At 44.2% G+C, this 17,471-nt stretch overlaps 1 protein-coding gene across 1 annotated transcript; it reads right to left on the bottom strand.

The window, feature by feature from the left end:
- Nucleotides 1-1,616: 1,616 nt before the first annotated feature.
- Cenph (centromere protein H) lies at nt 1,617-17,442 on the bottom strand. The gene is made up of 9 exons (XM_021180730.2): nt 17,270-17,442; nt 14,304-14,359; nt 13,245-13,293; nt 12,809-12,883; nt 9,497-9,553; nt 6,377-6,440; nt 5,756-5,807; nt 3,609-3,772; nt 1,617-2,113 (listed from the first exon to the last, which is right to left on the bottom strand). Exons 1-9 carry the CDS (start codon nt 17,383-17,385, stop codon nt 2,003-2,005), a joined length of 744 nt encoding a protein of 247 aa, XP_021036389.1. The 5' UTR covers nt 17,386-17,442; the 3' UTR covers nt 1,617-2,002.
- Between the last annotated feature and the right edge of the window lie 29 nt (nt 17,443-17,471).

Below are 17,471 nucleotides of genomic sequence, written 5' to 3'. Positions count from 1 at the left end.
TGGCCTCGAACTCAGAAATCCGCCTGCCTCTGCCTCCCGAGTGCTGGGACTAAAGGCGTGCGCCACCACGCCCGGCAAAAATGGATAGGAAATTTTTTTTTTTTTTTTTTTTGGTTTTTCGAGACAGGGTTTCTCTGTGTAGCCCTGGCTGTCCTGGAACTCACTTTGTAGACCAGGCTGGCCTCGAACTCAGAAATCCGCCTGCCTCTGCCTCCCGAGTGCTGGGACTAAAGGCGTGCGCCACCACGCCCGGCGGTAGTGACTTTTCTTGTTGGTCTGACCAAATACCTGACAAGAAGGGATCAAAGGGAAGAAGGGTTTGTTTGAGGGAATAATAGTTGATGCTCACAAAGAAGGCATGGCAGCAGGAGTGTAAGACACTTGGTAACATGTCATCTGCAGGCAGGAACCAGAGAAGCCACAGGAAGTAGGAGCAGACTGTGAAACCTCAAGGTTGGTCCCATGAAGTCTTCCACGAAGTTCCATGTCCTGAAAAAATGCTACAACTAAGGCTGGAGAGACAGCTCAGTGGTTATGAGCACTGGCTGCTATTGTGGAGAACTTGGGTTTATTTCCCAGCATCCCATGGTAGTTCACAATTACTATAACTCCAGTTCCAGTTCTGATGCCATCTTCTGAACTTCAATGACACATACATACATGCATATTAAATTTAAAATAAATATATTAAAATTCCACAGCTCTCTAAAATAGCGCCATCAGCTGGAGGCCCAACGTCTGAATAAATACATTTCATACTACACTCAAACTACAACTGCAGAGATTTCCCCTTAGCCGCCAGCCACCTGACACCCTGCCTAAGGTATCTGGCACTGGCCTTGATTTATGGTGTCTTTTGTTCTGTGGCTACAGGAGTTCATGTACCACCATCACAGTGGGACGTGTCATAGGGCATCCTGATGATGTTTTCTGTTGTAGTCCTAGCTGTCCTGAACTTTTCTATAGACCAGGCTGGCCTGGAACTCACAGAGATTTGCCTGCCTCTGCCACCCAGTGCTGGGATCAAAGGTGTGCGCCACAACTGCCCAGAAAAAAAAAAGAAATAATTTTTAAAAATAAAAACTGTTAAGTCCATTTCTGTGACTGGGGCTTGGCTCACCTCTCCTAAGCAGCTTTCCTTTGGCTTGTGTAGTTTTGTGTGGTGGCCCCCTTGCTCACATAACTGGACTGTATGGCATACTTCGAATCTAGGTGACCAGGTGAACGGACGACGACAGAAGTACACATGTCTGTCATGAGCTATGAGACTGGGGTTCTTACTTCCCTTTTACAGACTCCATGTTCTGGTTTTGGAAATCTCAGTAGTGTTTGGAGGGAAATTTTTAATTAAAAAAAAAAATTTGTTTTTACATGTATGTGTCTTTTGCATGCATGCGAAATGTATGTATGTATAAACTTCACATGCATGCCTGGTGCCTGACTGGCCAGAAGAGGGTGTCAGATTCCATGGAACTGGAGTTACAGATGCTTGTGAGCTGCCCTGTAGGTGCTGGGAACTGAACCTGGGTCCCCGAGAAGAGCAGTCAGTGAGTGCTCTTAACCACTAAGCCATCTCTCCAGTCCTGCAAGTATTCATTTTTTAGTTAATAAGGCAGTAATGTTTACTCTTTTTATTCCTTAAGTTATAAAAGTAAAATGCATGCTAAATAGAGAAGGAGAAAAGAAGACACAACCTTACATAACAAACACAACTTTGCACAGCGTGCAGATGCATAAGCATATTCCAGAAGGGGTCCCCGGGGAAACGATGGCAAGGACATGCACATCCGGTGGCAGCAGGACCGCCCGCTTCTTTCCAAGGCCTCCATGGCCAGACTCCTGCAGAGGCTGCCACTTTAATGAGCACAATTAAAACGAAAGGTTCTGTGTCGCATCATCAACTCAAAACCCCAAAACTGAAGCAGCAGAGTGGTTCCAAAAACACCATTTACATTTCCCCTGAACTCGGCTATTTAAGGACAGATTGGCCACAAAACCAATTTTAAACTGTGGGATTCTTCTCATAGCGTGTGAGGTCCTTCTCCAGCTGCAGCACTGTCTCTCTGAGGGCAGGGTCCTCTGCCCAGTTGGTTTTACTCGCCAAAATAAGGCCCTGGAATTAAAGACAAATTCTAAGTACTCAATTTAACAAGACTAACCCTGATTTTTTTTTTCCTGGACAGTTTTCATGTAGCCTAGGTTGGCCCTGAACTTGCTATGCATCAACTCTGCAGCTAAGGACAGCCTTGAACTTCAGATTTTCGGCCTCTACTTACTCAGTGCTAGGATGACAAGGACCTGCCACCATGTACAGTTCACGTGGGCTGGGGGTCACAGCCAGGGCTTTGTGCTTGCCCTGTGCACTATGTCCCCAGCACGCTTACACTTATGCCACGTCATCTAATTTACTGAGCACCTACTAGTCCCCAGCAAAGAGTGCTGCATCTCATTTTCCCACTGTCAAGCGGCAGCCTTGCTTCCCATAATGCTGAGTGGTATTTCCAGTGTTCACCTATGGGTTCCCAGGATAGCTTTTTCCCCTTTCTAAATTAATTTATTTATTTAGTACATATAAGTACATTGTAGCTGTCTTTAGGCACACCAGAAAAGGGTACCAGATCTCATTACAGATGGTTGTGAGCCACCATGTGGTTGCTGGGATTTGAACTCAGGAACTCAGGAAGAACAGTTAGTCCTCTTAACTGCTGAGCCATCTCTCCAACCCCCAGCCTAGGACAGGTTTTATTCATTAGGAATACTTGTGGGAGGCCAGGCAGTGGTGGCGCACGCCTTTAATCCCAGCATTTGGGAGGCAGAGGCAGGCAGATTTCTGAGTTCAAGACCAGCTTGATCTACAGAGTGAGTTCCAGAACAGCCAGGGCTATAGAGAGAAACCCTGTCTTGAACCGCCCCCCAAAAAAGCGGGGGGTGGGGGGGTAGGGGGCACTGGATAAAAAATAAAACCGTTTATTTTCAAGAGTTGAAGAGTTAGTTCATCAGTTTTTTTTTTTTTTTTTACAAATTTTAGAGAATAAGTGTTATTATGCTGTTATGTACAAAAATATTAAAAATATTGGCCTACAGAAGAGACACTTGCTGGGCAGTGGTGCACATGCCTTTAATCACAGCACTCATGAGGCAGAGGCAGGCTGATCTCTGTGAGTTTATTAAGGCCAGCCTGGGCTATACAGAGAAACCCTGGGGGTGGGGAGGGATGGACGGACATTTTTTATTGTTTTCTGACTTTTTAAAATTAATTAATCTTGTTTGTTTTTTTTTTTAAATCTACATTCCTATCTGCTCACCAGGCCTATTGCCATGGGAGCCAGAAGAGATCAGATCCCACGGGACTACAGTTCCATGCACATAGTCCTGAGCTGCAATGTAAGTACTGGGAATTGAACCTGGGTCCTCTGGAGGAGTAGCCAGTGCTCCTAACTAACCAACCAACTCTCCAGCCCCTGTTTCTGTTTTATTGAGGCAGGGTCTCATGTAGTTCAGGCTACCCTTGAACTCCTGACCCTCTGCCTTTCTCTCCCAAGTGTTCCGACAATAGCTATGTGCTACCGTGTCCAGCAACCTCTGTTCTTAGTTTATAAAAGTGTTACCTGGAATGTATGTTGAACAACTGTAGTGATCTTTATTTCCGTCTGTAGTTTTTTTTTCATGGTCTTTATCGTTTCAGAATTCTCCATCTTGTCGACATCCTCTTTCTGTTTGTTCTTCTCGGTTTGTATTTCTAAAAGCTTACTTCTTGAAGCTTGCTTTAGTTCTGTTAAGTTAAAACCAAAACAATTTATGTATGTATGTTTGTATTATGTATGTGTGTGTTTGTATATTTACATACATACATACTAATATATGGCTGGTTTTTTTTCCTTTAAAGACAGGATCTCGGGGCTGGAGAGATGGCTCAGTGGTTAACACAACCAACTGCTCTTCCGAAGGTCCTGAGTTCAAATCCCAGCAACCACATGGTGGCTCACAACCATCTGATGTCCTCTACTTAGATATAATAATAAATAAATCTTTAAAAAAAAAACCCAACTTTATAAAAAAAAAAAAAAAGACAGGATCTCTCTAAGTAGCTCTGGCTGACCTAGAGCTCAGACTTACCTACTTAAAAGACACGTGCAACTTTACAAATAGGGACCATGCATGAAAGACTATAAAACAGAGTATTTCCTGGTTATTCTAGTCATGAAGTTATTTATTTAATTTTGATGTTTCTGGTTTTTTTTTTTTTTTTTCCTTTTTTTTCAGAGTCTTTTTTTCCTTTGTAAAAGATTTATTTATTTCATGCATGTGGGTACACTGTCACTGTCTTCAGATGCACCAGAAGAGGGCATTAGATCCCATTACAGATGGGTGTGAGTCACCATGTGGTTGCTGAGGACCTCTGGAAGAGTAGTCAGTGCTTTTAACCGTTGAGCCATCTCTCCAGCCTGGAGACAAGAGTCTTATATAGCTCAAGTTAGCCTGAAATTCCTGATTCTCAGGGCTAGAGAGATGGCTTATTAGTTATGAGCATTGGCTGCTCTTCCAGAGGTCCTGAGTTCAATTCTCAGTGCCCACATGGTGGCTCATGACCAGTAATGAGATCCGATGCCCTCCTCTTCTGGCATGCAGGTGTACATACAGCAGAACCATTAAAAAAATATTCCCGAGCCGGGCGTGGTAGCGCACGCCTTTAATCCCAGCACTCGGGAGGCAGAGGCAGATGGATTTCTGAGTTCGAGGCCAGCCTGGTCTACAAAGTGAGTTCCAGGACAGCCAGGGCTATACAGAGAAACCCTATCTCGAAAAACAACAACAAAAAAAACAAACAGAAAAAAACAATCCCGATCCTCCCGTCTGTCTTTCAAGTGTTGGGATTACATGTGTGTGCCAGAATGTCCAGCCCAAACTTACAGCTTCTTGCATGTTGGGTAAACTCTACTAGCTCAACTAACTGAGTTACATCCTCTGGCCTTGGTTCTTATAAATGGTTAGCCACTTTCAGTTTTATTTTCACTAGAAGACTATCCCCTGGGGCATATGTGCTTTCTTCTTGTTTCTTTTATGTAGCCCTGGCTGTCCTGGGACTTGCTCTGTAAACCAGTTTGGCTTCCAACTAGGACATCTGCCTGCCCGTCTCCTCAGTACTGGGGCCAAAGGTGTGTGTCACCACTGCCTGGCATGACACCTGCTTTTCTAATCTTGTGTTATCTGTTTTCCCACATAGATAAATTCTTGTAGTTTTCTTTGTTTCTTCTTTCTTTCTGATTTATTTATTTTATGTATGTGAGTACACTGTAGCTATCTCAGACACACTAGACAAGGGCATTGGATCCTGTTACAGATGGTTGTGAGCCATTATGTGGTTGCTGGGAATTGAACTCAGGACCTTTGGAAGAGCAGTCAGTGCTCTTAACCGCTGAGCCAGCTCTCCAGCCCCATAGTTTTCTTTTAAAAGGGCAGTATGGATTCCCACAGTTTTTATTTATGATTTACAAGTGAAATGATTTATCTAGAATCCTAGATTTAGTAAATTTGTAAGGACTACATCTGTAACAAATGAGGCAATCTATACATTTAGTCACAGTCTCGAGTCAACCGTGGCCTCCAAACGACTGAACATAAAATTCCTGCCCTATATGTAGTGTCTGTCTCAGGGATCTGAAGAGTGGGGGATGGGGTGGCACTGCACACACACACACACACACACACACACACACACGCAACTGTAAGAAAAACATAAACAAATCCTACATACGTAGTCTCTTCTTTCTGACATCAAGCAGCTTTTTCTCCAGTTCTGAAGACTCCTGTTGTTAAAATGTAGATGACAGCACATCACTCAATGGTGAATTTACAATACTTATATCATTGAGTTTCACATAGTCAAATTTTCTTAGGCTCCAATTTCCCTTATCTTTGTTTTTGTTTGTGTGGTTTTTATTTTGAAAAGTCTACTATGTAGCTAGCCATGAATTCTGCATGCTGGGATAAAAGGCAAAGGCGTGTTCCACCAAACCCAGTTGTCTTGCTAAGATGGTGTCTTAAAATAGCCCAGGCTAGCTTCAACTCACTTTGGAACCAAGAACAACTGAACTCCTGTCTCCACCTCCTAAGTGCTGGGACCACAGGTGCACATATGCAGCAACACCTGGCCTAGAGCTGGCTTTTCAATTCCTCTATTTCCACAAAGCCAAAGGAAGGAGAGAGTCACTTAAAATACGTTGGTAATTTGTAACCTCAGTAAAAAATAAGCTCTATGATAAAACAACTTAGAGATGGATCTGCAGTCACCCAATCCCAGCCGACATCTCAATCCTGTGTAACAACTCTGGCAAGATGACAGCAAGATCACATAAGCAGCCTGATGCCAGCTTACCTCCTTGGACTTCATTATTAACTTTTGTAGCTTTAATATGTGCTTCATGTCATCCGTGAGCACACTGCAAAGGAAACAAAGATACAACTTGTGCACTCTAGCTACATAGTAACAGATCTGGAGACTCAAGCGATAGCTCTGCGGTTAGAAGTACTTACTGCGCTTGCAGGAGACCCAGCACCCAAATGATAGCCCCCAACAGTGGCATTGTAACTCCAGTTCCAGGGATGCGAAATTCTTTTCTGGCCCCTGCAGGCACTTAACACATGACGGAGACAAGCATACATACCCGGGAATACCCATCCACACAAAGTCATAAACAAAACATAATCCACCCTGGGGCTGGCAATGTTAGTTGGCCGAGTGCCTGTCTAAAACGAAACGACTTGAACCATGCTCTAGTTTAACCCCCAACTGCATAAGCTGGGCATGGTGACACAAGTCATGAATTCCTCTCAGGAAGGTGAGGCAGAGAATTTTGAGTTTGAGGCTGCCTTGTACCACATAACTAGTTCAAGGTCATCCCAGGCTACATGCAAAGACCCTGTCTCAAAAGAAAAACAAAACAAAAAACAAACAAAAAAATCAGCCGAAGTTTACTAACTTGATGTCAGCAGGTCAGGTCTGCTGCTTGGGTATGGCAGACTCTAGCAGCTGAATGCTTTTCTAGAGCCAGGGATCACTCGACTGACTCGTTTACTGTTGATATTGGGCTTTGGCTTGCTGATGTAGGGCTGTAAGGCACTGCCACTCCAGGAGCTGGAGATGCCCACACTAGTGATGACCTCATTCAGGTTATTTTAACACTTGCAAATTTCAAAACATACCACAGACCCTGCACGGCCTGTTTGAGCTTTCTACTTTCAGGAGGGGCCCCTATGTACCGTGAGTCTATCTTGAAATCTGCTCCTTTAACAGAAAACTGCATTTAAAAAAAAATATTGGGGGCTGGTGAGATGGCTCAGCGGGTAAGAGCACCCGACTGCTCTTCCGAAAGTCCAGAGTTCAAATCCCAGCAACCACATGGTGGCTCACAACCATCCGTAATGAGATCTGGCGCCCTCTTCTGGAGTGTCTGAAGACAGCTACAGTGTACTCACATATAATAAATAAATAAATCTTTAAAAAAAAAAATTAAAAAAAAAAAAGAACTAAAAAAAAAAATATTGGGCTGGTGAGATGGCTCAGTGGGTAAGAGCACCCGACTGCTCTTCCAAAGGTCCAGAGTTCAAATCCCAGCAACCACATGGTGGCTCACAACCATCCGTAACGAGATCTGGCGCCCTCTTCTGGAGTGTCTGAAGACAGCTACAGTGTACTTACTTAATAAATAAATAAATCTTTAAAAAAAAAAATATTGAGCTGGGCGTGGTGGCGCCTGCCTTTAATCCTAGCACTCAGGAGGCAGAGGCAGCTGGATTTCTGAGTTCCAGGCCAGCCTGGTCTACAAAGTGAGTTCAAGGACAGCCAGGGCTACACAGAGAAACCCTGTCTCCAAAAACAACAACAACAAAATTTTACTTGTATGGGTGTCTTACCTGCATGCATATAAGTGCATCAAATGTGTGTAGAGGCCAGAAAAGAACATCACATTCCCTGAAATAGGTGTTACAGACAGTTGTAAGCAACCAGGAAGAGCAGCAGTAATCTTAACTGCTGAGCCATCTCTCCAGCCTCGTCCCAGAACTGCTTGAAGATTTTGTGAGAAGGCTAAGTAAAGGTGCCTACTGCAAAGCCTAATGACCCAAGTCCCATCCCTGGGACCCAAACAGAGTAGAGAAATGACTCCTGCAAATACCGACCCACTCCTACACAAAATGCATAAATGTTTGCTTTTATTTTTTTGAGACAGGGTTTCCCTAATGGAGTCCAGGCTAGCCTCAAAGTCCGAGAGATCCACCTGCCTCTGCCTCCCTAGAGATTAAGGAATACACCACCACACCTGACCTAAAAACTTCCGCGGTTATGATCTGTCATCTGAGCCAGCAGGAGTATCAAGAGATTACAAATCAGCCTGAATGAAGACACCAAGATGGGAGAGGTGCCCAGATCCATCTCAGAACCTGTCTGGTGCTCATGGGAGAGTATAAGATTAAGATATCACAAGATTTTTAGTGTTGGGAAGAAAGATCACAGGTGTGTCCTGAGGCAAGACTCATAATTTCCAGCACTTTTATTTACACTTCCTGATATAGTCTTTTTTTTTTTTTCCAAGACAGGGTTTCTCTGTATAGCCCTGGCTGTCCTGGAACTCACTTTGTAGACCAGGATGGCCTCGAACTCAGAAATCCGCCTGCCTCTGCCTCCCAAGTGCTGGGATTAAAGGCGTGTACCACCACGCCCGGCTCCTGACATAGTCTTTAAGCAGAACCAACACCTGCCTTCCTTCCCTCTTGATTCCCACCCACAGTTCTCATACTGGAACTGATCTTCATATCATACATGCGAGCTAAGACACCTAGCACTGAGTTGGTTTTGTTTTGTTAACTTTTCATTTAGACAAAGGCTCTTCTAGGCTATCCTTGACCTCACTCTGTAGCCCAGGCAGGTAAACAAGCTCATTTCTACCAATGAAAAACAAAGAGTGCACTTCTGTTTCATTAAGTCATTACTAGAGGATCCAAGTTCAATTCCTATGGCCAATGTGGCAGGAGAAAGGGACCCCTTCAAGCTGTCCTCTTATCTACACACACATGCGCACGCAGGCACCCATTGCTGTCTTCAGACACACCAGAAGAGGGCATCAGGTCCCATTACAGATGGTTGTGAGCCACCATATGGTTGCTTGGATTTGAACTCAGGACCTCTGGAAGAACAGTCGGTGCTCTTAACCATTGAGCCATGTCTCCAGCTCCACACACACTTTTTTATTTAAAAAATTTTTTGAGACTGTGTTTCTTTCTACATAACCCCGGCTGTCCTGGAACTCAATATATCTACCAGCAGGGCTTCAAACTTACAGAGATCTGCCTACCTCTCCCTCCCAGTGCTGGGATTAAACGTGTGTGCCACCACCATACCTGAGCCAGGCACATGCTTTAAAGAAGCCACAATCTAAAATCAGTTTGCATGCCTCCCTATTGTTCCTATTTTTTCAAATCCAGGAGAAAAAAGCCATACCAATTCTCAGGTCCCATGTTCTCCATGTTATCCCGAAGTGCAACTGAAAGTTTCATCCTAAAAAAGAAAGAAAATATTAAATAACAAAAATGAAAATGGCATTTTACAGGAGAAAGCTTGCCGGGCGGTGGTGGTGCATGCCTTTAATCCCAGCACTTGAGAGGCAGAGATAGGTGGATTTCTCAGTTCGAGGCCAGCCTGATCTACAGAGTGAGTTACAGGACAGCCAGAATACACAGAGAAACCCTGTCTTGAAAAACCACAAAACAAGCAAACAAACAAAACAAAAACAAAAACAAAAAAACAATATGGGGGCTGGAGAGATGACTCATTGGTTAAGAGCACTGACTGCTCCTCCAGAGGTCCAGTTCAATTCCCAGCAACCACAAGGTGGCTCACAACCATCTCTAAAGTGATCCGGTGCCCTCTTCGGGTGTGTCTGAAGACAGTGATAGTGTACTCATATACATAAAATAAATAAGTCTTTTTTGTTTTGTTTGTTTGTTTTTGGCTTTTGTTTTTGTTTTTTTGAGACAGGGTTTCTCTGTGTAGTCCTGGCTGTCCTGGAACTTACTCTGTAGACCAGGCTGGCCTCGAACTCAGAAATCCGCCTGCCTCTGCCTCTCAAGTGCTGGGATTAAAGTAATAATAAAAAAAAAAAAAGTGATAGACTAATTTGTTAAACAAGCAAACAAAACACAATATGGTATGAGAAATATACTTTAAAAATATTCATTACTATTATTTATTTATATATACATGTATGTCTGCATACAAGTAAGGAGGACAAAGGGATGTAAGATTCACTGGAGCTGGAGTTATAGGCAGTAGTGAGCTGCCAGATTGTATATGTATGCTTAGCCTCCAACCCCAGGAAACATTCTAAAGTAAAGAAAGTAAGAAAAGGGCCAAGGCTGTGACCTGCGGCTGTGTGTGTAAGCAGGCTGAGGCCTGGACTGGAATCTAGCCTCAGTGACTCACTGTTGTACAGAATTGGGGAAGCAGCTAGGCCTTACAAACATCAGCGTGGGCTTGCTAAAGATGCCAGGGATGTAGATGGAAATTTTACATCTTTTCCCCTAAGGTCCTAGAAGATGTCATGTAGCCTAGGCTAGCCTCAAACTCTTTTGTAGCTGAGGATGACCCTGCACCGCCATGCCAGCTCTACCATAAACTGTTAAAGCATACTTCTTTAATCAGGCACAGTGTGCTTGTACAAGGCACTGGGTCTGTCTTTAACATACACACATACACAGGGAACAGGTAGGCACAGTGGGTAGATGCCTATAGTTACTACCATTCAGGAGTCTGAGGCAGGAGGCCAACCTGAATTGGACAATTAAGTTTGCCATGGTAGCAGAGTTATTTCTTGCTTTCCTCTCTACATAACTAGTTAAACAGCTTTAATTACGTTGTTCTTTTATGTGTGTGTATGTGCATGCTTGCATGTGTATATGTATGTATATGCATCTGTGTGTGCATACGTATATATGTGAGTGCGTGTGTATAAGTGTGTGCACGGGTATGTGTGTACGTGCGCCTGTATGGCAGAGTGCACAGATGGAGAGGTCACAGAACCACCTGTGGGAGCTGGTTCTCTCTGTCAACTGTGTCAGCTCTAGGGATCAGACTCGGGTCGTTAGACTTGTCAGCAAGCACCTGCACCTGCCAGAGCTTCTCCCTAGCTGCTCTAGCTGCTTTTCTTTTTTTTTTTTTTTTTTTTTTTTGGTTTTTTCGAGACAGGGTTTCTCTGTATAGCCCCGGCTGTCCTGGAACTCACTTTGTAGACCAGGCTGGCCTCGAACTCAGAAATCCGCCTGCCTCTGCCTCCCGAGTGCTGGGATTAAAGGCGTGCGCCACCACGCCCGGCTCTAGCTGCTTTTCAAATGAACATAAAAGTTAAATTTAGAACTTAAGGTAATCTGGAAAGGTCAAACCCACTACGTAGTAATTCTAAGAGTCATTCACTAGAGGTTATTAAATCACAAGCCTGTAGCTGGTCTTAATTGTCTGTTAATAAGCACCATTTATCACAGTGACACACTCTAAGACATGCAGCATCTGCAGTTTTATCACCGAGCAATACTGTAGTGGGCACACAAAGTTAGGTGGCCACAGTGTCACGAGGTGATACAATTTTATGGCACCACTTTCTTTTCTTTTTCCTTTCCTTTCCTTTCCTTCTTTCCTTTCCTTTCCCTTTCCTTCCTCTCCCCCTCCCCTTTCCTCTCTCTCTCTCTCTCTCTCTCTCTCTCTCTTTTTGTTTTTTCCAGACAGGCGCCACCACACCCGGCATCGTGCCACTTTCATATATGTAGCCTGTCACTGAAGAAAATTCCTATACAGTGCATGGATACCAGTACTTACAGAGCTTATGATACTGCATTTATATTCACTCATCTGCTATTCAAATACACCTAAAAATAACAATGCAGAGCTAGATATGATCAATATGCCTATAATCCCAGAATTTGGGAGGATAAAGCAAGTTCATGAATCCCAGGCCTAGGCACTTATCTCTAAACACAACACAACACCACACAACACATAACACAAAAACCTAAATGCAAAGCCAGGAATTAAAAACCTATTTAAACTTCATGAGAAGGGAAGTGGCTGAGGCCAATCTGAACTACATACCAATTTCTAGGCCAGACTGAGCCTAGAAAAAACACCAAGCCAAACTAAACCAACTTAATGACAATTCTTCTAAGTATTGACAGTTACTGAGACAAACTTATCTGTGTAGTGCTTTAATGCCAATGTGTTTGAAACTTGTCCATGAACTTCATGAAGAGCCCTTAGCACCCATCTTACAGATCTTCTTCAAAGGAAGGTGCTAATGAATAAGGCAACCTCTCTCACAGTTTCTGTACTATCACCTCATCATCTTTTCTTGTTTCTCCCTCTTTGTTTTCCTTACCTGTCCTCTTTTTGGAGATAGGGTGTCACTACTTAAACATGGCTGTCCTGGAACTTGCTATGGAGACCAGGCTGACCTTGAACTCAAAAAGATCTACTCGCCTCTGTATTCAGAGTGCTGGGATTAAAGATATGCCCTACCAACTACTCCCAGCTCCCCTCCCCCATTTAACAAAAGGTTATCCCTGTGTAGCTAAGGCTGGCTTTGAACTCATGGCCCTCCAGCTTCAGTCTTCTGCGTGCTGGGGTCATAGGCCTTTGTCCCTCTGCTTGGCTTCTATTCATCATTTAGTTCAGCTTAGTTTAAACCCTCCGCCCACAACCTTCCCTCGATGCTCAGGTTTACCTCTATCCCCTAAGTCTTATCTTTAGCAGTAAAGTAAGAATTACCTGCTCAGTGCAAGACTTTTCATTTCAATATTACTTTTTACATCTTCAATTTCATTCTCCAGGTCTTCAATTTTACTATGAAAGAAACAGGAACGAATTTCAGCAACGTCAAGGTGGTTACTGAACTGCATTAAAGCTTCTCCTTGGAGAGAAAGTTGAACACCTTTATCTGCACAGAAGGAAACCACAGCCCACCGCCCCGAAGCCTGTGTGCAGAGCTGGTAGGCTGAGCACATAGACTATGTCGGGCACACCAGACAGCAGAGAAGTGATCACCCCGTAGTGCCAAATACGCCACTGCAAATCACCAAGCTCCCAACTTAGACCTGACTTATTTATCTAGAATCCCGAAGGAAAAGAAAGACAGCCCTGGAACACAGATCATATGATTACATCTTAGTAAAAGCCACAAATAAAAGATTAAAATATGACATACACTTCGATCTGTTTTTCTTGCACAATCTGTTCTGGAGTTTTTTCTTCATCTACAAGTAAAAAGTTTTTTTTTTAAATCAGTAACACTTCTATTAAATAAATATCCAGTGTGTGTGTGTACACCAGGAAGTACATGTGGCAGTCACAGGACAACTTGCCAGGCTAGTTCTCTTCTCTAGAGTCAGTGGGCGCTAGGCCCTGAACCCAGGGCATCAGGCTCGCAGGCACTCATCCGAACCGACTGAACAGTCTTGTTGCTGCCCTATCACACCTCATAATTATCTTGCACACCTCTCTGTTTACCTTTTTTGCTACACAAAATGCACACAAACAACTGATGGGGTCTCACAGTGTAGTTCCTGAGAGCTTGAAACTCAATATGGAAATCAGGTTGACCTCAAACTTAATGGAGATTGGACTTCACTTCTCAAATGCTGGGATTAAAGGCAGGAGTCACCATGCCTGAGAAAAACCACTTCTTTGTAAAGCTGATGTTCTTTCCCAAGAATACCATGGTGATGGTTTGTATATGCTCAGCCCAGGGAGTGGCACTATTAGAAGGTGTGGCCCTGTTGGAGTAGGTGTGTCGCTGTGGGTATAGGCTATAAGAAAGAACCTCATCCTAGCTGCCTGGAAGTCAGTCTTCTCCTAGCAGCCTTCAGATAAAGATGCAGAATCTCAGCTCCTCCAGCACCATGTCTGCCAAGATGCTGCCATGTTCCCACCTTGATAATAATGGACTGAACCTCTGAACCTGTAAGACAGCCCCAAATACGTGTTGTCCTTTATAAGACTTGCCTTGACCATGGTGTCTGTTCACAGAAGTAAAACTCTAAGACAACCATTCCTTTGGGGGCTGGAGATGGCTCAGAGAGCACCTAAGTGATAGCTCATAACCTCTCTAATTCCATTTTCAGGGGATCCAGTGTACCTTTTGGCTTCACGGCACAAACATACAGCAGGCAAAATACAGACACATAAAATACAAATAAATATAATTTTAAAACAAATAGCACTCATCAGCAAACTCACGAAGCTGTTTGGAAACGAAGTGACTTACTTGTGTCGACCATGGACTTATATTCTAAGAGCTGTTGTTTTGTCTGAGCTCTCAGCCTGAAAATGGAAAAAGAAGACAGATAGGAATTTATGGACGGTGGTTATAGTCATCCTGCAATAAATGAAACGGCTTCAAAGTCTTCTCATGTGGCCTCGCTTTATTTAAAATCGGTGGCAAGACAACGACGTAAAATGGATGACAGTGGGGATACAGCACCTTGGAGAAAAAGTGAAAAATGTAATTCTTGCACATTCATCAGCTAGACCAAAACATGGTTAATGAAAACTTACTTCTACAGGTGGGTAGCCTGAAGTGATGATACCCCAGGCTCTACCAGCTTTCCAGACTCTAATATTTTCAGGAGGGGCTGGAAAGATTCAGCCATTAAGTGGGTACTGTTCTTGTAAGAGGACCTGAGTTTGGTTCCCAGTACAAAAACTGGGCTATTCACAATTACCTCTAACTCCAGTTCCAGCAGGAATGTGTCACCTCTGGCCTTCAAGGGCACACCCATGCATGTACATAGATAGCTACACACACACACACACACCCTAAGAATAATGAAAATACTTGTTTTTATTTGAAATAGGATTTTTCTGTGTAGCCCTGGCTGGTCTAGAACTCACTCTGTAGACCAGGCTGGTCTCAAACTCATAGATATATTTTTCTACTCCTGCCTCCTGAGTGCTGGGATTAAAGACATGCACCTCCCCTATCCAGCTTCAAAAATATATCCAGACAGGGTTTCTCTGTGTAGCCCTGGTTGTCCTGGGAACTCACTTTGTAGACCAGGTTGGCCTTGAACTCAGAAATCCTCCTGCCTCTGCCTAAGTGATGGGATTAAAGAGGTGCACCACTACTATTCTGGTTATCGAGTTCTTTAAATGACACAATTCCAAATGAAAACAACTTAACACTAGGCTCTGGCTAGCCATGCTGGTCACTTGGAAGGCTGAGGTAGGAAGATAGGAATGTCAGTGAAGACCTGCCAGTACTTCATAGTAAGTTCAAAACCAGTCTTGGCAGCTTAGCAAATTCAAGCTCAAAATAAAGTAAAAAGGGGCTGTTAGATGCTGTGTCAAAAAGCACTCAGTCAGGCTGGAGAGATGGCTCAACGGTTAAGAGCACAGACTTCTCTTCCAGAAGTCCTGAGTTCAATTCCCAGCAACCACATGGTGACTCACAACCATCTGTAATGGGATCCAGTTCCCTCTTCTGGTATTCTGGTATGTCTGAAGACAGCTACAGTGTATGTGCATGTATGTGTGTGTGTGTGTATATATATATCTTTAAAAAAAAGGCACTCAGTCTTAGAGTGCTTGCCTAAGATGCTTGAGCCCCTTGCCGGGAGCGGTGGCACACGCCTTTAATCCCAGCACTGGGGAAGCAGAGGGGCAGGCAGGTTTCTGAGTTCGAGGCCAGCCTGGTCTACAAAGTGAGTTCCAGGACAGCCAGGGCTACACAGAGAAACCCCGTCTTGGAAAAAACAAACAAACAAAAACCAAACCAAAACAAAAAAAAGATGCTTGAGCCCCAGGTTCAATCATTATTACTGCCAAAAACCATCCCTATCACTGACAAATTATTACAGATTACGGTAGAACTGAGAGTACTGATATGCTCAAAAATAGTTTGTTCTTCAGCTGTCGTGTTTACAACAGACATATCTGCATATGACTAGGTATGGTTCTTAATGATTATAATTCTAGCACCTGAGGCCAAAAAAAAGAGATTGCTACAAGTTCAAGATTATAGCCTGCCAGTGTTCACCTTTCCTTTTGTTTTGTTTTGTTTTTTTTTTGAAACTGGTTTTCTCTGTTGACCTGGCTGTCCTGGAACTCACTCTGTAGACCAGGCTGGCCTCGAACTCAGAAATCCACCTGCCTCTGCCTCCCAAGTGCTGGGATTAAAGGCGTATGCCGCCACCACCACCCAGCTATAGCCTGCCAGAGTTACACAGCAAGACCCTGTCTCAAAAATTCAAAACAAGTCTGTTATGAGTTTTTAAAACATTTTTAGATATATTTATTTATTTTATGTATATGAGTACACCATTGCTCTCTTCAGACACACCAGAAGAGGGTATCAGACCCCACTGCAGATGGTTGTGAGCCACCATGTGGTTGCTGGGAATTGAACTCAGGACCTCTGGAAGAGCAGTCCAAGTTCTTTAACCACTGAGCCAACTCTCCAACCCTTTGTTATGCATTTTAAAGGTCTGCAAAAAACCTGTTAATTTTTTTTTTCTGCAAAGAACCACACAGCAAATAATTTAGGACTTGGCAGTCATATAGCCTGTTTTAATTTAACTATGTAACTCTGACCCTGTACCAGAAACCAGTGTCCCAATAAACTTTATGAACACTAACATTTGGATTTCATGCATTACAAAATTTTTGGCTCCTATCTCTATTTAAATACGGAAAAACTATGCTGTAGTTGAGCTGTATGGCTCTTGCTACGCATACACCAGACGCTGCTTTTCTTAGCTTGAAGAGTTCACCACAGGCAGTAGGACAAACTTGGTCCAGGCCTTAGACTAAAGTTCCTGGCCACCAAATTTTCCCTAAAAACTGCTGACTGGGGAGCATCATCGTCCTGGTAGGACGATAAACAACCGAAGCTTCTGGCCAGCAAAGGGTCTTAGTCCTCAAGATGGACTGTGTCCTGTAACTTGGCGGTAGGTACTGCTCAGCCAGCCGGGACCACAGTGGCAAGACAGGACGGGAGGACCGGTCGCAAGCCTGGCTGAGGACGGGCACAGCGCCACGTCCTTCCGCAGAATGTCCCACCCCAGCCCACTAGCCTCTCTGCGCAGAGGGCATCTTTTGCGGCTCTCTTCCCCACTGACAGGCCTAAAGCGGTGAAACTGATGGTTGCCGCAAGCTTCGGAGCCCTAAATCAGCCAGGGAGCCTGAATATGAACCCTGAGCCTCCGGAGTGGGTCGGATGCCCGCCGGGAGCACCTGAGCAGCAGGCTGATGCGGTCCTCGATGCTCTCCTCCGCGGCCTGCGACAGACCCCGCTTCTCTCCGCAGGCCTCAGCCCCGGCCTCAGACCTCTCCGGCGGCTGCTCCTCCATTGCACAGGCCGCAGGTTTGATCGCCACAGAATATAACCCAGCTGTTCTTCCCGCCGCGAAATTGGTTTCCGGAAGTTCCTACCCTC

The sequence above is a fragment of the Mus caroli genome, unplaced genomic scaffold, assembly GCF_978045245.1.
Source record: "Mus caroli unplaced genomic scaffold, Mus_caroli_1 scaffold_15, whole genome shotgun sequence".
Taxonomy (NCBI): domain Eukaryota; kingdom Metazoa; phylum Chordata; class Mammalia; order Rodentia; family Muridae; genus Mus; species Mus caroli.
Note: the sequence above shows the minus strand (reverse complement) of the source record. Positions and strands in the feature narration are given on the sequence as shown.